The sequence below is a fragment of the Corapipo altera genome, unplaced genomic scaffold (genome assembly GCF_003945725.1).
Source record: "Corapipo altera isolate COAL_440 unplaced genomic scaffold, ASM394572v1 71, whole genome shotgun sequence".
Classification (NCBI taxonomy): domain Eukaryota; kingdom Metazoa; phylum Chordata; class Aves; order Passeriformes; family Pipridae; genus Corapipo; species Corapipo altera.
In genome coordinates this window covers 1376526-1397453 of record NW_020884916.1, presented here as the reverse complement: position 1 = coordinate 1397453, position 20928 = coordinate 1376526, and the positions used below count along the sequence as shown (strand labels likewise).

The 20928-nt window shown below is 49.2% G+C and overlaps 1 protein-coding gene across 13 annotated transcripts in view; it reads left to right on the top strand.

Annotated features, from left to right (window-relative positions):
• The window catches only part of NCAM1 (neural cell adhesion molecule 1), a 91422-nt gene that overhangs the window by 30873 nt on the left and 39621 nt on the right, over positions 1-20928 (top strand). For all 13 annotated transcript variants that reach the window (XM_027655734.1, XM_027655737.1, XM_027655736.1 and 10 more), the window contains exons 2-8: positions 14448-14522; positions 14698-14916; positions 15623-15766; positions 16524-16661; positions 17049-17166; positions 17675-17844; positions 18675-18817. In XM_027655734.1, the coding sequence (XP_027511535.1) occupies positions 14448-14522; positions 14698-14916; positions 15623-15766; positions 16524-16661; positions 17049-17166; positions 17675-17844; positions 18675-18817 (1007 nt within the window). The remainder of the gene's footprint in view (positions 1-14447; positions 14523-14697; positions 14917-15622; positions 15767-16523; positions 16662-17048; positions 17167-17674; positions 17845-18674; positions 18818-20928) is intronic.

Sequence of the window (20928 nt, the reverse complement as noted above, 5' to 3'; positions counted from 1 at the left end):
AAGTGAAGGCAGTGCTGCACTCCTGCTGGGTTGGGTTGGGTTGGGTTGGTTTTCCCTCTCCCCTTTTTTTCTGATATTGCAAATGTCAAACCTGTTGGCAGTGTTTCACAGAGAGCTGCTCTGGCATTATTGGAGTCATCATGCCCAAAATAAGGCCGTGATGCAGAGAGGACTTGCTGAGAGATGAAGTGCCCATTGCTGGTGAAAGTCATTGGTGAAAATCACTGTGGCTTCACCTCCTGCTTAGGGAACTTCTGGTTTGGATATAAACTTTGTATTGGATTGATCCAAGCAGAACAGAAGCAATTTAGGATTAGTGGCCATATTTTTCTTTCCCATCAAATGGCTCTTGGGTAAGAAATGTTTATTATTTTACCTCTCTGGTCTGCATTGTGTTCCTGCCTCTTGCAGACTGTACCAGCTGCTCTTTCCTTCTGGGGAGGGTCGGGTCATGTGGCACACGCTGCTGGAATTTCATTGTGGAATACAGAAATACATTGTGGCTCAAAATAAACCCACCAGTGGCTCTTGACACTGGAGGAAAAAGCTTTCCAGCCCCACCGTGGTCTTCATTCCAGCAAGGCAAGCAGTTGTTAGTGGCAGGAAAAAATGTATTCCAGAGATTTCTCTTGCTATTTCTGCAATTGCAGGGCTGTGCAGCTGTGGAGGGGAACTCGATCACACACTGGTCAGGGGGCCCATCTGCTTCTAATAAAACACGCAGGGAAAGGCTGCAAAAGTGGGAGGCAGGAGCAGTTGTGGGGGGAGGGCTGGGAGCAGAGTCCCAGTTGTCTGCTGGCTCCTTCCCCTCCCTCCGTGCCTTTCTGCACCTTCCTGGAATAATAAAACACCCCGAGCTGGAAGGGACCCCCAAGGATTATCCCAGCCCAGCTCCTGGCCCTGCACAGGACACCCCAAAACCTGGGAGCACCCCATACCCTCATCCCTGCATGGCAGGAATTCTCAGAGGGATGAGAGAGATGGTGCTTTTCCCTCTCCCTTTCTTATTTCTCCTGAGTGCTGCCTGGAAAAGGAGCTGTAGGAAGGCACAGGGCACAGTCCTGGGAAACCCAGCAGAGAGGGATCCCTGAGCCCTTCCAGGCTCCTCCAGCACAGGCTCAGTCCTGGTTCTGCAGGGGATACCTGTAGCTTGCTTACCTGCTGCTCAGCTCCTTGAGAAGTTCCGTGTTCCCCTCTCAGCTGAAGTGTTTGCTCCTTCTAATAATCCAACTCCACCCAGGCACATCAGGTGGGAGTTTTAATGGAACGTTCTTCACCTCTCCAGAAGTTCAAAACTGAAGTGGTGTAATTTAAGGTATTAGGTAACGAGGTTATTTTAGGAAGAATTTGAAATTCTGCTTTGCCTTCCACAGGAGAGTGCCAGGCTGGAGGCAGCACTGTCCCAGCTATGACTCAAAATCCACATTATAACTGGGATTAATTGTGGTGGAACCAAGCCACAGAGGGGGTCAGAGGTGGTTGAGCCAGGAAGGTTGTGGGCTTTGGTCTCTTCACATTTTTCAGGCATTCTGATGGCAGTGACCATCTCAAACCTGCTGCTTCCAGTGGCAGAAAATCAACATTGCTTTTCCATTACGCTGAATTGGATTTGATGTCAGTCCTTTCTTCCTCACGGAAAATGGGAATGTGGGGCCCTTTTTGCCCTTCCAGGGCCATGAACCTTCTGTTGTCTCCCCGAGTCAGAGCCCTTTTGGAATGAGAGTGGAAAATATGCCTGTCCTTGGGTACAGTGACAGTCCTGGATGGGTGTGTGCCATGTGTTTGTCCTTGGGCTCCCAGGAGATGGAGCCTTTCAAGTCTTGTTGCCATCCTGAGCTTTGGCTTCTGCCTGGGAATTGCTGCCCTGCAGGGATTGGGAGCTGAGGGTTTGAGGTGTGACGTGGACACACGAAAACGAGGAGTGCTTTTGGAGAACTGAATTTCTGTGGGGTGAGAGAGGGCAGGGCTGGACTCAGGGAATGGTTTGGGGTTCTCTGTGTGGGCATGGCCATGGGAGCAGTGCTGCTGTCAGAGGGATTCCTGGCACATCACCCAGGTGTCTCCGTGGGAATGTGCTGCAGGAACACCCAGCTGAGCCACCAACCAAAGGAAGGCAGTGCTGGAGAGCAGGAGCAGCCCTTGGGAAGCTGATCTTGAGTGTTCCCCTCCCAGTGAAGGGTTTGCTCCTTCTGGTGACCAGGATGTGCAGCTTTGGGTTTGCTGAGGCTCAGGAGTGCCCAGGTCATTAATTGCTGGTTGCAGCCTTGGAACCCAATTCCTTCTGCACGTGAAATCCAGATTAGCCACAAGTAATGATGTTGTGGCTGGAATGGAGCCATTCCTGACAGATCCTGCCTTCCCTCCTTAGATCCCTTAAAGGAGAAGACAAGCAGAGTTTTCTGACCTTAAAACAGATGAGTTTAGGAGGAAAAACCCCATCCACATGTAATCCTTCCATGTGTAATTCAGGAAATTGGTCCTAGTTTTCATGACCACTTGCAAAGGATTATTTCATGTACTTGGTGGACAAGAGAGGAGGGAAGAATGTCTGAATATGTTTTCTTTTTTTTTTTTTTTTTTTATCATAAGGAATAGAACTTCTCCATTTTTATGGCCACTGAAGAATGTCAAGGACATTGCTCATCCTGTCAAGACTTTTTTTTTCTACACCCCAGATCTGCTCTTTGTCCTTTCCAGGTTCCCTTGCCCCAGTTTTCTCCAGTATGTTGTTTATTTTAAAACAAATAAGCAATTGCATTTACCTTTTACTGTCCATTCCATCAAATAAACTAAGTAAGGGGTTTTTTTCCCCTTCATTTCTCCTTCAAAAGAAAATGTTCAAATAACTTCCTTGGTTTCTGCTAAAGGAATTTCTTTGGTCCCTGCTAAAATAATTTCTCTGGTTGCTGCTGAAATAATTCCCAGTGCCCAGGATGAACTGTGCTGCTCTGCTGAGGGGTGAGGGTGCAAACTGTAGTTAACCTGGATTTACAACCCAACTGTTCTCAGTTATTCCTCCAGCATTTATTTGCTTGGTTAGTAAACTGAGAAGCCCCAAAACGTGTGAGTTGAGATTTTGGACCTTCCTGTGGTGCAGTTATTTATTCCTCTCCTCTCCCATGACTTGCTTTGCTGGATGAATCATTGCTCTGTCTTGATAGGGCAGGGCTTTTGTAGCCAAGTTTGCTCAGGGAAAAGGTGATGAACTGTGGGGGTTTTTTTTTGGGGGGGTGGATGAGAAAAGGACCTTGCAAATAACTGAGGGACTGCAGATAGTGAGGAACACACCTTATTTAATTTATTGGAAATTTACTGTTTAATGGAAATTGTTGGAAATGAGGCTCTCCAGTTTTATAGATGCTCTTAATCACATCCAGAACCTTTTACCAAGGCTGCCTGTCCACATGTGTTGTGGGGAGCCTGGCTGCATTCTGCAATGTTATGTTGTCCCACCATAAGTTTTGTGCTCTCCAAGTTCCCTTTTTGAGCCTGAAGTGAGTGCAAGGATCAGCTGGCTGGAGTCTGCCCTGTGTGGATGTTTCCTCCTGTTGCTGGTGATTATTTGCAGAGCTGTGGAGCTGGGTGAGGTTGGGAAATGTGGGACTGGAACAACAAATCCTGGCTCTCCGTGCTGGAGATGAAAGGCAGGATATTGTATCTGGGAGATTCAGACACTTGCACATCTCACTGGTCCCTGGGGACTTCTTAAAGTAAAGAGCAATTAATCATAGTAACAACGATTCCACAAGGGGGTTTAGTGGTACAGGAGCTTTTGCTATTTTTAATCATGGCAATACAGTGACACTTGGGTTTATTCTTCCAGCAGAGCCTCCACATTGATCACTTGGTGTGTGTCTGCTTTTGTTCCAGTTTGAGGACATTTTCATTCCTCTTGTGCTCTCAGAGGACATTTGTCTTACTCCTCCTGCATTTTCTGTTCTGCTGTTATGTGTTCTGTGACAGTGGTGGGGTCCCTCTGCTGTTATTTCACGCCCTGGAGAGCAGGAGGGAGTGTGGAAGGAAAGGAATTGAGGTGAATCCTCGGGTGGCCCAAAGGTCTTTGCCCTCTCAGCTCACTGAGCTCTCTCCTTCCCCTCCTGCTCCTTTCCAGGGTGTAGTTCCTGCACTACAGTTGCAATGCAAACATTGTAAAGAGCAGCAAAATGTGGTAAACCTGATTCCATGAGCCCTGACAGCTGCTGTGTGCAGGGGGGGGTGAAGGAGAGAATAGTTAAGAGAAACATTTTCATTGACTGTTGTGGCTTTTAAGGCTTAAATAGATCCTCAGGTGTCACAGGAGAATTGGAGTGTTCTTGCATTGCCTGGAGTTGTTAACATTGGTCAAATGGGGGATAAAATGAACATCTTTCTTTCTGATCAAGGAAAGGAGATACATCTGTGTTCAATAATCACCTCTGGATTTGTGAACTCGTAGATCTCTGAGCAAAAGTTATCAGAGAATTTCCCGAGTTGGAAGGGACCCACCAGGACCCTCCAAGTCCAACTGCTGGCCCTGCACAGGACAGCCCAGCAATCCCACCCTGGGCCTGAGGGCGTTGTTCAGGACAGAATGAAGGAATTCATATCTACAAGGGAGCTTTAGGAGACAGCTAAATCCTCAGGCTTCACAGAATGTTCCCAACCATTAGTACAGAGGGGTCAGGTGGAGTCTGTCCCTGGATATACATTATCCTGGGGATTAACCCTGCCTGCTTCTGCTTCCAAAGCTGCTCCTGGCTGTTGCTGGAAAGCAGGTATTGGACCTGGCTCATCCACGCTGTGGCAGAGCACAGGGGCCACAGTCCCAGAGCAGGGTCCTGTGTGGGAAATGCTCTTTAAATTGTAAACAAAACAGCTCCTCCCCTAAAGAGCTTAACTCCAGTTCCAGGCTGGGTAATCCCTCCTGACAGTTCCTATTTAGGGAACACATCTCAATAAAAAGGTCTGATATTTGAGAGTGCAGAGCAGGAATGAAGCATCTCTGGGCAGGAGGTGTTCAGTGCTCAGTCCTGGGCCACCCTGGACATCTAAATAAGGAGCTGGGAGTTGAGATTTTTCATGGAGCCTGAAGGAGAAAAGCTGCTTTAGAATAACCCTGCCTTTGACTCTTAATTTGGGCCCAAATATTCTGAAAATCGTGGTCACCACTCAAGTGTATTAGCTAATTACATTTAATTATAGTACCACTAATGTCAAGCTCTTGTCATCAGACTGGGCAGCAATTAGAGCACAAGTGGATTTTCACCAGTTACCCAAAGTTAACTCTGTGTGTGGGACACAGCTTGATTTGAAAACAAATGCTGTATCTCATAACAGCTCAAGAGTGACTTCTCATTGTCTTTGTTCAGGTGGATTCATCAGCCAGTAAATAAAAATATAAGCTGGTGTCATTCAGAACCCCATGGATCTCTCACTTCACTGCAGTAATCAAATCAGACTGGGTTCTGCTGGTTTTATTACACTGAGGAGATCAAGTTTAGAGAGACACAGCCATTCTTTGGTCAAAAGAAATGAAGGAGGAGGGTAAACAAGTGATATTACTATGGAAACAAATGCAGCATCCTGAGAAAGACTTGAAGTGTGCAGGGAATAGCAGAGTGAGCAGAACTTGAGACAGGCACTGAACTTCCCAGACCAAAGTGTTCTGGTGTTTCCCTTCTGAGAGGAGAAGTCCTGGAGGAGACTGAGACAGAGCAGAACATGGGAGTGAGCTGAGAGCAAGGCTGGAGGAGAGAGAAGGGATGGATCCGTGTGTGTGGCTTGACCAGGCTGATTGTGCTTCCCTGGGTTTATGGATTTGTTGCTTACATTTTGCTCATGAAGTTTGGTGGGGTTGCAGTGGGTTTAGCACAGATCAGGAAGCCTGGATGGGTTTAAGGCAGGGCTGCTCTTGGTCATGTTGGACATTGGTGTGCCTTGGGCTGTGCTCTCACACTTTACAGCCTTGACCTGCCACTTCCCTTCCCTTCTGAACTGCTGCAGTGGAGAGTCCCTGTTTTGGGGGTGATTTGATGTGTACAGGGTGAGTTAGAGATGCTGAACCTGCCACTGCCCTGAGTTCAGTCCCTGGAACACCCCAAGAGCCCAGTGCCCTGAGGGGGTGTGAATCAGAGCAGGAACAAAGGTAACCAGCTCCTGTATTTGTGCCTGACATGCTCAGATCTGTGCAGAGCAGCTGCACAGCAGGGTCAGAAGGTGAATCTCTGTGTGTGACTTCTTTATTTTGGTTTATTATTTGGGTTTTTTAGAGGCCTGTCACAAGAGCAGTGTCATATGAAGCACCCAGCAGCAGCAGCAGGGCTCCAGTTCCCTGTTATTCTAGTTTTTCCCTATATCCTGTGTTTTACTGCACAGGGAGAGGTGTGAAAAATCCAGTTGTGCTTAGAGTGCCCTGGAGGTTTTCTCTTGGTGCTTACATGGAGGAAATTCCTGCAAGTCTTGGAGCAAGTTATTGCAAGGAGTGACCAGGAGGGGTTTGGTCCTGAACTCTGACAGTTCTGATTTTTGAAGCACAGATGTTCAGCTAAAAGGTCCTTTGTCTGACTTGCATGACTTCTGAGCTGCAGAGATTGAGTTTCCTGGGTTTCCAGGAGACTTCCCAAAGGGCAGCAGATGAACCATTTTCCTGCCTTGTGGCAATTTGGTGCCTGTTTCTCTTGCCAGTCCCAGCTGATGCTGGGAGGATACACTGTCTTTGGGCAGGTTCAGATTCCTTTTGTTTCTGCCCTGGGATCGCCCCTTTCTGGGCTCCTTGGCTGTCAATGATGTCTGAATTTGAGGTTGTGTAAACTGTTCCTCTGCTCTCCACTGCAGTGCCTGAATGAGGAGAGCACTGATTTACTGCCTGGACTTGACATGAGTCTGACACCCAATAGTTAAAGCAGTGGTGCAGCAGCAGAGGAGGCAGCAAACAAGCTCATTTCCCTCTTGCCTGAAGGGATTTTTTGTTCCTGTGCTCGTTGAGCAAATAGGGCACTGTATTAGCATGTTATTCTCCCCAGTCTTTGGGCTTCTGTTTGCATTCTATTAATGCTTTGGTTTTTATTCAATGGAAAACTGCATTAATGATGCTGACACTCCTAATGACCTGCTGGAATTCTGGAGGTTCCAGCAGCGTGGTGGTTGCAAAAGGTCTTCCAGTTAATATCCCGCTTTAAATGTTATCACAGCCTACCCACAAATTACAGTGGTATTTCCAGAGGCACTGATGTGTTCAGGAAGTTCACCAAATTCCCAGAAACGTCCAACAGTCTGCCCTGTGACAGTGCTTTGTCCATGGGGGATGAGTGGCTGAGGTGGTTTTGTTCACCATCATCGAAGGCTTGTACAAAAAATTATAAGAATTATAAATACTGACATGTTTTGTTGTTCTTTTGCTTTCTTATGCCTTCTACTCTTCCCATGTGATTTTATACAGTGAAAGAACCTTCCCATGTTTTTAATGTCATTTAATTTTTTAATTAAATTTCTTCTTCACCTAATACAGCAAGGAAAAATGGGACTGTTTAATCTTGGAATATTAAACTATAAGGCAATGTTGATAATCCCTGTTTATTATCAGTCTAAGTCTATGATTTTTAGCTCTTTCCAAACTATATAGTGATATTCAGCTATCACAGGATTCCCAGGTCTCACTAGGTATGAAAGATTAATAGACACATTAAATGAACTATTGATTCCTGGCACTTGGCAGATGATGGCTCCAGATATGAATTTAAACTGTTAAAATATGTAGTGCTCTCTCTGAAGTGTTTGTGAGCCACAGCTCAGGAGGGGCAGAAAGGCTCTGAATGCAGGAGGAATATTTAAGGACTTGGATTTCCAAGTGTGAAATCCTTTCCTGGACAAAACTGGTGTGAACTCATGTAGGAATTCTTCAAGGTGCCTTGGATTTGGATGTTTGTAAGACATCAAAAAACCTCCAGATCCTGGTGTTTTGAGTGCAGAGCTCCTGCCTCCAACCTTGGCTGGGGGGCCTTGAAGGCACACTTAGAAGCAGCATCCAAAGGTGAAGGGCCTTTGGACGTTTTCTTGCCTTTGAACAATCGTGATTCTCTGTGTTCTCAACACTGGGGTTGCTTCTGCCTTCCCCTGAGCTTCCAGGGGCAGATGATGGATGAACAGGGTGTGACCTGTGTGAGCCCTTCCAGGCCACTGCCAGCAAAGCAGGGCTGCTGTGTCCCAGGATTCCTGATCCCTGGCAGTGTCCCTGTGCTGCCCAGGGCAGAGCAGTGATTAGGACATGACCCTTGGCATGCTGGGGCAGCCACTTCTCTCGTTAATTTTGAGCAGAAACAGTGAGATGTAAGGAAAAAAAAAATGTATAGTCCCTGGTGGCAAAGATGTCACAGAACCAGAGCAGGGCAGGGTGGAGGGACCTCGAGAGGTCACCTGGGTGAACCTTTGGAGCTGGGAGCCTGGCTGGCTGCTCTGCCACAGCAGGATTATTGATGAGGGCTGTGTTGTCCCTGTCACCTTCATCCGAGTGCTTTGGGAGAGAGGAATGACCTTGAGCAGAAGTTGCCAAACCTGGGAGCAGGAGAAACCAAGCCCTGTTCTCAGTACAGCCTGTAACTTTTATGCATTTACATCTGATGATGCTTCACAAACAAGCAATTAGGAATTTGAGAGCTTTGCTTCTGCCTGATTTGACCTCTTTGGAAACAGAAAGAGAAAAAAACCCTACATTCCATGTTTGCTTTTTCCTTTTAACTGAAGTACAAGAGAAAGCTTTATTTTCCTCCTGAGACATTCCCGTATGAATTAGCAAAGGGAGAAACTGTTCTAAAATACAGAATGAATGAGCCAGACCTGGAATGTGCCCTCCTGGAGTGAATCAGGTGACTGCAGTTTTGTGGATGTTACACTGGAGTTAATGATTTCTATTAAGTAAATACTGAATTTTAAACTTTTCAGCCAGTTCAGCTTTTTAACCATTGCTAAAAATACATCCCCAAAACTACATCACCGAGGTTGGGAAAGAGTTACTTTCAATACTTTAGATCAAAGCTCGTGCTGAGGATGAGATGCTAAGGTTAAATGATGGACTGTAGGGGGAATGGAGCTAGCAGGGGGTAGGGATTGCTTCCTTTGGGGAATGACAGGGACCTTCCAGGGACCTCGGCTCTCACGGGGGTGGAGCTGCTCCTGCCTTGCAAGTGGAGCAATAGTTCTGTCCCCCCCAAATGCAGAGTGTGTGTGCTGCTCACAGGCTGCCAAGAGAAACTGGCTGCAGCAAGATTAGTCTTGAATCAGGAGCTTTAGCAAATCCTGTTTTTCTCATCTTCTCTGGGTCCTTAATGCAGTGTCACTCACCCAAATTTCTTTTTTGGCAGAATGTCGCGGCTTCCATAGTTTTTAATTAAAATTGTCCATACCCTGATTTAATGGCTCCATAAAGCATCTTTGCTTACTCTGCCTCAGGTAAATGAAAATATTTGCTGTGGCAAATAGGACTATTAGTTTTATGATCCGTAGCAATAAAAAGCTTTTATCAGGAATGTCGTCAGAAGAGGCATAAAAACCGTGTTCCGTGTAGAGCCACTGATACGTCTGAGGAGTTCTGCTTTGATTCCTGAGTCTCTGTAGGAGAAGGTGTTAGCAGCATTTCAATAACTGCAGGCACTCCCAGGGTGGCAGAGGGACTGCTGGATGTGGCTTTTGGGACAGGAGGGAGCGTTTGGGAGCGGGGTGAGTGAGGAGCATCCTCCCCCATCCAGGTCACCCCGGGCTGTGCTGGGGGGGGGTTTGTTTGCAGCTGCTTCCCCTGCCAACGGAGCTCTGCTCACATCTCTCTCTTTGTGTTGTGCTGTGCTGAGCTGCTGTTTGCTGCCTCCCCAAATCCTCCTGATCTGATATTCCCCAAAGGTACCAGCCGTCCCCTCCTCCAATTCCTGGCAGATTTAGGGAGTGGTTCCCATGGCGACGGGGGAGGAATTGGATCTGCAGCCCAGCTGGGATCAATCCCAGCTGCCTCCTCCTCCTCCTCCTGAGCAGTCAGCGTATTTTTAATAAAGTGACCGTGTACAGGAGGCATGTCTTTGTCTTGTTAAGCCTTTGTTGTGTATTAAATCCTGAGGGCTTTCACCATAATCTGCTGGGCTCACAAGCTTTACAAATCCTGCCCTGACTCGGAGAGCTGGGGGCATTAGACCCAGCAGAGATATTTTTTCCCCGATGATTTTTATTTCTGCAATTTAGTTCAATCGGAGAGCTGTTGCTAGAAATGAATGAAAGTAAAGGTACAGTCTTTAACGAGGGAATACAGGGAATATTTACAGCTGATTTCATTCCTGTTGTGCTTTATTTTATGCTGCATTTTCCCTGAGCCTCACCTTCACGTTGTGGTGATGCACCATTGCAGGGTTACTGTGACAGGAGTGACACGAGGACAGGGATTGCTGCCATGGCAGGGACTCTGCTGCCTCCCAGGCAAATATATCCCAGTTCCCTGTGTTCCAAGCCAGGAGTGGTGCCTGTCAGAGAGAGCCCTGAGAACCAGGGGAGTTGGGTATTAACGGGGCTCCAAAGGTGAGCAGAGAGCTGAGGTGCTCTTGGCAGAGAGAACTGGCTGGGAAGGGTCTGATGTGACCCCCAGTGCTGGGGTGAGATGGGACCATTCCTGCTGGGCAGCCAAGGATTTAGATCCTTATTGAGTTCCAAGGCTCAGATCAGGACCTTGTGAGGGTCAGTGGTGAGTGATGGCAGGCTGGAAAGCAGGGATGGTTTTATGGGAAGGATGGGGGGAATGAACTGTCATTTATCCATGGACACAACCCCACAGTAGATTTGCACTACTGCAGATTTGTCCTGAGTGTATTGAGTGTTCCAAGACATTCCCTTTGCATGGATACAGGCAGATGTTCCAGACTGGGAGTGTGGCTGCAGGTCACTCACACTCTGCTTCCCTGGAGTCCCTGTGAGTTTGGGCAGACACGGAGCCAATACCCAGCACTGAACCCCCTTCCCCCTGCTGCAAGTGGCACCTTATTTCCCCCCCAGGTAAACCCTGCTGTGTTAGGCTCAGCCTTAGCCCAGCAGGGTACAGCCTCCCTGCCTATTACCCAAATCAGGGCTTAATCTGAGCTCATTTCTTTTGTTGAAATGCAAAACTAATTATATTTAACTACAGATGAACAGGAAGTTGCATTAGCAATTTTTTTTTTTTTTTCAAATCAATGGGGAATTATTCAGCATTATTTGGGGGCTGGGGAACTTTGTAACCAGATAAAAGATATGGGGGAGGGCAGAGCTATAAAAAGTGTTATTGTGTGATTATGAAGAGGCCTTTTAATGCAGTTATTATGTGATGCTAAAAAGGCCTTTATTGCTTGAAGTTGGAAGCGGAATACAAATGGGCTCCCAGTGTCTATTAAATGAAGAGTGGAAAAAATAGTCTCCGTTTGCCTGAACTGCAAAGCAAAAATACCGATTAAATAGTGATTAAAACCCGTGGCAGGGCTGGGTCTGTTGGTTTGCTCACACACTCAGCAGGAAAGTTTAGCGAGCAGGGAGCAATTGTTGGTGTAATTGCAGGCACAGTTCGTGGTTCTGATGGGCCTGTTTATCCAGGTTATGGTGTCAGCAAAGCCAGGGCTGGCTGAGACAGTCAGGGCTGGACTCTCCCTGGTGTCAGATGAGTTTGGTGGGAGTCACTGAGAGGAACATTTCTGCTCAGATTGTAGCTGGTTTCCACAGGATACCTTCAGTGTCCCCTGGGCTCTTTCGTGCCCAGTTTCATCTCCAGGGATCTGGCCATTTGTAGGACAAAGCCTGAACACTGTTGGCAAACACCGTGAGGACAAAACCCAGGGCTGGAGCAGCCCCACAGCCTGTCCAGTGTCCTGCACAGACCCACTGTCAAAAGACACAAAAGGCTAAAAAAAGCCAGGTAGAATTTTGTTTCTCAACATCTCTGGCAGAGTGGAAATGTTGAGGGTTTCTGGAGTGTGTTTTGTACCTTTAATAAGTACCCTCGGTGTGTTTCTGCACAGATGAGCCCTGGGAATTTCCTCTCCCAGTGGAAACTGGAGTAAAATAGCTCTTGAAACAGCAGTTAGGTTTTGATCTACCTTGGGGTACTTGAGCATCTTGTTCCTGGATTAAATTAAAGAAGCTAAAGTGTGGTGTGTGAAGTAGGTTTGTTAATACTGGCTCTCTGGTTCCTGCTGCTCACCAGGTCACTGTTTCTGTCCCTTGGAAGTTTCTGGGTTTGAAAAGTGCCTTTCTGGAGTCAGTAATAACATCAGGAGGTTTCCCCTGTGCCTCCCTCCCATCACAGTTGAAGGGGCTGTGCTGACGTGCAGGGGGATTGGTGGTGAAGGAATTGCTGCCCCTCTGCACAACCTTTGCAGAAATGCTGTTTCTTAGGCCAGTAATGATGAGATTTAATGATAACTTTGCTGCTGGTGGAGCAGAGGGAGCACTGGCTGAGTGAGGCATAACCAGGGATGTCCTTCCTTTGCTCCTTTCTAAGGCTTCAAAGAGTTTTGCCTTCCTGTGTCCCAGGGGTGGTTTCTAGGTTTCATTCTCTTGAAAATCTTAAATGCACAGAAGGAGCTGAGCCCTTGGAAAAAAAATAAGTGAAAGTGTTGAGAGCTGAGTGTTGCCTGGGCTCAGATCTCTTGCCTGGCCCTTTTGGCTGTCATTACAGTGAGATATTCCCAGGTTGTGTGGTTTCCTCCCATTCTTTGCATCTGCTGTGGCACAGACATGCATAAAAAAAGATGTGAGGTAGAGCCCAGATGCCAGATTTGGGGGTGATGAAAAGTTCAGTGCTTTACACAGAGCCTTTTTTCTCCTTTCTAGCTGTAACAGAAAGCACCTGAGAATGGAATGAAAGGCATTAATAACCCCAGCCTGTGCCACTGCCTTCCCAGCAGGCAGCAACTCTCACAAGTGCAGAAGAGGGCCAGTGCTGTGTTTATACAGTGTTGGGTGGCAAAAAAAAGAAGGGGGGGATGAATTGATATCAGATCTCAATTAGCTCAAAGCCATTTTACCAGCACCCCATGGTCTGATAGCAGTGCTTGCCTGAGGAGAAAGCAAGCTGCTGGCTGGGCTGAGAGCCCTTCCTTGGGCTGAGATGGCAGCTCTGTGGAGAATTCAATCCCAAAATCATTGTGTTCCAGCTGCAGGGCTCAGAAGGGTGTCTTGGATGGGCCAGGAGGGGCTGGACTGAGCCTCTTGCTGTTCCTCAGGTCATCTAGGGGTACTTGAATGTCCCCCTCTGGCAGGCTGTGGGCTGGGCAAGACATGCAGCCTCATGTGAGTGTGACAGCCCTGGAGCACACAGTGCTCCCAACTCTGCTCTCAGTTCAGTCTGGGCTGGTTGTTTCTGTTCACTGCTGTACCCCAGCCCCTTGGGCTGGAACACCAGCATTTATCAGCACAGCCTGCTGAAATCCAGGGAGAGCAAAGCCAGAGATGTGGCCCAGACCTTGCCCTGGGACCATCCTTTGCAGGGCTCCACTGGCTCCCATGAATTGCTTCCCATTTCCCTGTGAGCAGAAGTGCTGTGTCACAAGGGCTGCTGGCTGCAGGAATGTGCTCAGACCATCCTAATGCTTCTGTCCTTCTTTACTGAGGGCAGGCAGTGCTCCTTCAGCTGTGTGTGGCTGCAGCCTTAATGCCTAACCCCTCCCCCCCAATCCATATGTTTCCCGAGTACTTTAAGGAATGTTGCCATTGGCACACACAGTCAGGTTTTAATTTCTGAAGCAGTGCATGTTCCTTGAAAACCCAGGTGTGTTTGGCAGCTAAAATAACACCTCTGTGGTCTGGAGGTAAAATGAGCTGCTCTGGGAGAGGGATTTTCATGCACTACAGCGTGAAAACACCGGGAGGGGGTTTTTGAAAGAGAACCTATTCATTTTGGCGTCCTCAAATTCAACTTGACCTGGGCTTGTTAGGCCACAGATCTGCTGTGGAATTAAGCTATAGCTGGAGGAAAGCCAGAATCCAATTACATTTTCTGCCTAATGGGTCATAATTTATGCAATGAAGAAGGCAGGGATGCTGCTGGGGAAAAGGGCACTGGACGTGCGTGGATGTGCACTGGGCAGGGCTGGGTGAGAATGGACGTGGAAAGGGGGAACCTGTGCTGGACGTGGAGATGGGGACCTGTGCTGGACGTGGAGATGGGGAACCTGTGCTGGACGTGGAGATGGGGAACCTGTGCTGGACGTGGAGATGGGGAACCTGTGCTGGATGTGGAGATGGGGACCTGTGCTGGATGTGGAGATGGGGACCTGTGCTGGATGTGGAAATGGGGACCTGTGTGTCCTTTCTCACTTGTTCAGTGCCAGTGTAATTCAGAACAGAAAATGAGTGTTACACTGGACTCTGCTGCATAAAGGAGCTGTGGGGGTTGGAAGGCCAGCAAAGCTTTTTTGCTGAAGACCACCCCTGTTGTTTAACCACCCCCTGTGTGTTCTTCTCTTTCCCAGCCTCTCTACAAGTGGACATCGTTCCGAGTCAGGGGGAGATCAGCGTTGGAGAATCCAAGTTCTTCTTATGTCAGGGTGAGTGCTGGCCTAAGGCATCACCTGTGTCCGGGTGGGTTTAATTTGTTGGTGGCAGTGCTTTGGAAGCAGGAGTGTGCTCTGAGGGGTGATATTTGCTGTGGCAGGACTTGCAAGGCCGAGGAGCGCAGGGTTGGACTCAGTGTGACGTTGTGCTCTCCCCTCTCCCCCTCAGTGGCAGGGGAGGCCAAGCACAAGGACATCTCGTGGTTCTCCCCGAACGGGGAGAGGCTGACGCCGAACCAGCAGCGCATCTCGGTGGTGAGGAACGATGACTTCTCCTCCACCCTCACCATCTACAACGCCAACATCGACGACGCCGGCATCTACAAGTGCGTGGTCAGCAGCGCCGACGAGGGCGACTCCGAGGCCACCGTCAACGTCAAGATCTTCCGTAAGGCCGCGGCCCCGGGGCCCCATTCTTGGGGCAGCAGCAGGGAGGCAAGGCTTGCGCCTCCCTGGAAAAGGCTGGGCTTAAAGGGAGGGGGGAAGGAGGGTGAATAGAAAGGGACTGTGGAGAAGGTGCAGCCTCCTCCTCCTTCCTGGGTTTTGGGGGTTAATGGGAACTGGACCTGTGGTCCGCTCGCCATCACGTCTGGCTTGAAATCCTTCAGAAGGGCAGGGCTGGGAATTCTTCAGAGAGCAAGGGGAGGAAGGAGAAGGTTCTCGTGCTTCCTGAGTGTCCAGGAGGAGAAACCAGAGGGAGCAGCTGTTGTGGGTGACAGACATGCTGTGGGGCTGCTCTGGTGTTGAGTGAAGGGGCCCACGCGTTCAGCAGGTTTATAATAAGCCATCAGCACGTTGGCCAGCAGAACCATAGAAGCAGCTTCTCCCCTTCCTGCTGGGAAGCTGAGCAGTTCCAAGGTCACAGTTTGCAGTGTGGGTTTTTTAGGGAATGGATTTGGCCCACTGATATTCCTGGGGGACAGGGCTGGAGAATGGGGCAGTGCGTTCAGTCAGACACACCTTTATCCTCCCCTTGGCAACAAGATGATTTCCAGGGGGTTTGGGGCCCTCTGGGATTTCTTTGCTTCCCTCAGGCTTGAAGCTCAGGGTGTGCTGGGAAAGCTGCAGTGACTCTCTGCTTCCCTTGCTTTCAGAAAAGCTGATGTTCAAGAACGCTCCCACCCCCCAGGAATTCAAGGAAGGGGAGGATGCTGTGATCGTGTGTGACGTGGTCAGCTCGCTGCCTCCCACCATCATCTGGAAGCACAAAGGCAGGGATGTCATCCTAAAAAAAGATGGTAAGGTTTTGGTGCTCGTCTGTTCAGGGCTCCAGTGTCCATCTCCCATCAGGGCTCAGGTCAGGCTCACACACAGAATGGGTGGTGGGCACCAGGGAAAGGGGGAGCAGTTTGTGCCTGGCACTAGATCATGGGGTGTGAGTTCAGTTGGTCAGGGTGCTGTGGTTTGGCAGTGGCAGGGCAACAATGTTCCCACAGAAATGACCATCAGGCTTTGATATTGGAATAACCAAAGAATGCTAAAGGGAAAACAATCAGATAAAAGAAGTGCCATCAGACAGAAAAGCTGGATGTGACACTCTCCAGCCTTCCTGAGGAAAAGGAGCTAAAAGCTCCTTGCAGGAACCTTTCCCTTTCTTCCACAAAGCTGCAGCCAGCCATGCCCAGAGGGGCCTCCAAAGCCCTGATTCCAGCTGTGCCTCAACTGGGTTTGTCACACCTACCTGCTGCAGGCACACAGGTAGGAGGGCAGTAAAGCCTTCAGCATATTGCCTGCTCTGATGAAATGTAGATATGTTCCTGTGGATTATCTCTGAGTGCTTACACTGCCCAGCCCCAGCCCTTGGCTGCTCTCCACAGCCGGGTTCCTTCCTTGGCCACCTCAGACCCAGCTGCAGCAGCATCTCCCTTTGGTGGTGGGAAGGGCAGTTCCACCCCACCAATCCTTGTCTCAACCCAGAAGGGGCCTAGAGAAGAGCAGAACCTGCATTGAGCTGCCCTGAGGACCCCTGGGTGAGCCTCCCTTCTGTCTTTGCAGTGCGGTTCATAGTCCTGTCCAACAACTACCTGCAGATCCGGGGCATCAAGAAGACGGACGAGGGGACGTACAGGTGTGAGGGGAGGATCTTGGCTCGGGGGGAGATCAACTTCAAGGACATCCAGGTCATTGTGAATGGTGAGAGCTCAGAGTAAGGCTGGTGCAGAGCAGGGGCTGAGAACCTCACTGTGGGAGTTCTCATCTGATGGAAACCAAACTGAAATGTCCCGTGACTGAGAGTGAGGAATTGAGCCTGGTGGGACTCACAAGTGCTTTTGTCCACCACAGTGATTTTTTTTTTTTTTTGTGCCTCTCCCCACCCCCTGCCCTTTGTTCCCTGTGCTGGTGGCTTTGGAGAGCTCGTGCATCAAACCTGTTGATTGAAACCTGCAGGGGATGGTGGAAGGGTTTGAGTAACTGGTGACATCTGTGGTTATTGCAGAGATGCACAAGGAGCCTCCTGGGGCTCCCTCTGGCTCAACCTTCTGTCCTTTCTAACTCAGATGTGGATTTCTTCTCTTCCAGTACCTCCTTCTGTGCGTGCCAGACAGAGCACTATGAATGCCACTGCCAACCTCAGCCAGTCTGTCACCTTGGCATGTGATGCTGATGGTTTTCCTGAGCCAACCGTGACATGGACAAAGTAAGATGCTGTGTGCAGTGTCCTGGGGGGGTGTGTGAGCAGGGGTGATTCCCCAAGGCCTGGAAAACTGGGCTGGAGCGGAAAAACCATCTTAACTGGAATGAAATGAATGGATTTGATTCACAAGAAAGAGTGGACTCATGATGGAACTGAAGTTGGATTCTGCTGTGGGTTAAACCCTGGTGGGCAGCTGAGTCCCAGACAGGCCACTCGGGGGGGAGCGGGATGGGGAAGAGAATCAGAAGGGTGAAAAAACTTGTTGGTTGAGATAAAACAGTCTAACAGATAAAGCAAAAGCTGTGCATGCCAGCAAAGCAAACCAAGGAATTCATGCAGTGCTTGCCCCTGGCAGGCAGGTGCTCAGCCAGGTCAGCTGGTTTGGCCGTGCCCCCTCCCAGCCTCGCATGGCAGTGCCAGGCAGTGCTGCACACCTGAGGAACACTGTCCTTGGGCTTGTGGAGCCTTTGAGTGCTGCTCCCCACCACACCCACGTGCTTTGTGCCCCCAGGGACGGAGAGCCCGTGGAGGAGGCTGATGATGAGGAGAAATACAGCTTCAACTACGATGGCTCAGAGCTGGTCATCAGGCAGGTGGACAAGAGCGACGAGGCCGAGTACATCTGCATCGCTGAGAACAAGGCAGGGGAGGCAGATGCCACCATCCACCTCAAAGTCTTCGGTAGGAATGCTCTTCCCATCCCCCTCCCACTCCAGGCCGTGTTGGCAGCTCACCAGTGCAAGCTGGAAGTAACCTACTTATCCCAGTTAATGCCTGACGGGGCTTATCCAGAGCTGCTGCTTCCCCAAGGAATGCTGTGCTCCTCTGCCATCGTGTGTGTGTGTCTGAAACACAGCCCAGCTCCATCCTGCTTCCCCTCTGAGGAGAGAAACCCAGCCCTGGGCAGGGGTGCTGTGATGAGGCTCACATGCTACCTGAAATATCTTCCAGGCCCCGAGGGCTGAATCCTGATCCACCCAAAGCTGCTTTAGCACTTCAGTGGGAATTGCTCTAACCTGGAAAGGGAGGTGAACTCCACCCCACCACTGTGTGAATGACCTCAAGCTTGGAGGGATGAATCAGCAGCTTTCCTGCCTTCTATGAAACTGGGAGTGTTAAGGAATATAATTCTCTGTCCCATATGCAGCCTCTTGACAAAGCTGCTTATCAAAAGGCTGATTTGGGGCAGAAAAAGTAGACAGGGAGGTGGAAGATTCAGCTGGTAATCCCAGGGACTGATCACTTGTACACTGTTAAATGGCTTCTACTTCACATACACCCTCTCCTAGTCCTCTCTTACAAGCCTCAGCTGGAAGCATGAATAGAAGAGGTTCTAGTTCTGCCAGGAGGTGCCTCCTCTCCAACACCACTCTGCTCCTTCCCTGCATGGCAGTGAGCTTGTCACCATTCCAAAGCCTTCTCCCCCAGTGCTGCCTGTCCCAAACGTTGCTGTTGGCAGACAAGCTTCATCCCGAGCCCCAACCTGAATCAGGGTTGCTTTTTCTTCCCAGCAAAACCCAAAATCACCTATGTGGAGAACAAAACAGCCATGGAGCTGGAGGATCAGATCACCCTGACCTGCGAGGCCTCCGGGGACCCCATCCCTTCCATCACCTGGAGAACCTCCACCAGGAACATCAGCAACGAGGAGAAGGTACAGCCCTTCCCAGAGCCTTGGGATGTGCCTGGGGGGATCAGCACAGCCCCTGCCTGCCTGCCCTGCTCCCCTGGGCTGCATGAGCTGCACGGGGATGCACGTGGAAGTCCCGGGGGTTCCCTCTCTGGGGAGCACACCCTGTCTGCCCAGGGCTCAGCTCCACCCCTGCAGCAGTGCCACAGGGGTCCTTTTGGAAAGAGCCACCTCTGTCTGTAGGAACTGAGGATATGCTTTGTAATTCCTGCTGGATCACTCGAGGTTGGATTGACCTGAAGAGCAGCGGAGTCTAAACCCTCTTCAGAGGAGTTTCCAAAGGGACCTACAGTTGCAGGAAGGTTGTGAAAGGGTTTTTCCCTCCTGTATCCCAGCTGGGAATGAGCACCCTGATGGCAGCATTGTCAGTGACTGGGAGGGTGGCAGGGCTGAGCTATGGGGTGTCACCTCTCAGAGGTGCCGTGGACCAAAATGAGCCTGTTAATTCCTTCTCTCCCTTCCGTGTTGTACTCTGGTACTGCACACTCCTGAAGCACAAAAGCCTGGCTGCCTTTGTGCTCACCTGTTTTGTTGATCACATCAATGCCATTTTGTTCTTTAAAGGCAAAAATAATTAGCAGTTTTTCTTTTAGAGGAGAGTGCTGGTGTTGTTACTGGCTACAATTCCTTCAATTAGACAAGATGAGGATGTGCTGCTTTACTGTAGATGTTTCATAATAGTTGCATAAGTGATCAGCAGGCATAATTTGGAGCTAAAGAAAGCCTAGATAAAAGCTGGAGTGAGGAGTTGTTGCTTATTAATAATCTTCTAATAACAGGATGCTTCAGGGCTGAGCTGCCTTGGCCATGCCAGGGGTTCTGGCTCAGTGTGAAGGCAGCAGGGGACAGACTGTGAAAGTCTGGGAGCAACAGAGGTGTCCACTGTCAGTTGTCCCCACAGCTGCCATCCTGCACTGGAGCTCCTAAATGAGCTTTTTTTTAATTGCCCCCATGATGTCAGCTCTCCCCCACGCTGTTCATGTGTAACTTTATTAATCAGAGTGCCAAAGTTTTCCAGCTTCAGTTCTTTCTCAGCATCTTTGGGGTGGGAGGGCTGCTGTGAATCCCTGCAATGTTCACAGAGGGTTCCAGTGCCCTCAGAAGCTGTTGGCTTGTCCCTGTAGTGTGACTGGGGCACCTGTTTGGACAGGAGGAGGTTATTTATTCGTGGTCTTGTCTCTGTCCAGGAGGGTCCTGGGAGGAGCCCGGGGCTCCAGAGCTGCTGGCTCTGCAGTTTGGGTCACAGCCATGGGAAGAGCTTTGTCAGGGAGGAGAATATAAAAACTAAAGGGGTGGAAGAGCCTGTTTGCAGGGCCCCCTCTGTCCAGCCCAGTTAAACCCTCCAGATCTCAGTGGTAAAACTGCTAACTCATTTTTGCTGATTTTTGAGACTCATATATCCTGCTTGATGCTGTGGCTGAGCAATAGTACAGAAAATGGTGATGCTCTGATACTTTCTTATACAGGCAGGGGGAAAATCCAAGGTTTGAGGTCCAGCCATGTGTCTCATGTTCAAACCTTCAGGGCAAACACATTTTGATCACATACCATGCACTTTCTAGGCTGGGTTGTTTTATTGAGTGTGTGTGTGTGTGTTTTGGTTTGGTTTGTCTTACACTTTTCCCATTCTCCCTCTTGTGCTGGAGGTTTAGGTGGATGGTACAAATATCCAGAAAATCCTCAGGTCAGAACAGCTCTGATTACCATTCTACTCAATGTACAACCAAATTCATACATTCAGGTTACTCTGCCCTTGCTGTCTCTGGGACAGCACAGGGAAATGGATGGTCTGTGATGCAGCACAAACAATACTATTTTTAGGATTATGAAGCCCTACTTCTGAATATTCTTCAGGTACTTGGATACTTCTGTCTTGCTTCATGTTGTTTACTCTTGTAATCATACTTCAGTCTAGAGTTTTAGAGGTGCCTTAACTCCCATTAACGTTCTGCACTTCAGAAAAAACCTTCCCAAACCCCAAAATAAGCAAGAAACCCACCCTTTCTGGCTCCTGCTCTGCAGAGAGCGCAGAGCAAATAATGGCAACAGTGATGAAATTCATTAAAAATTTGCTA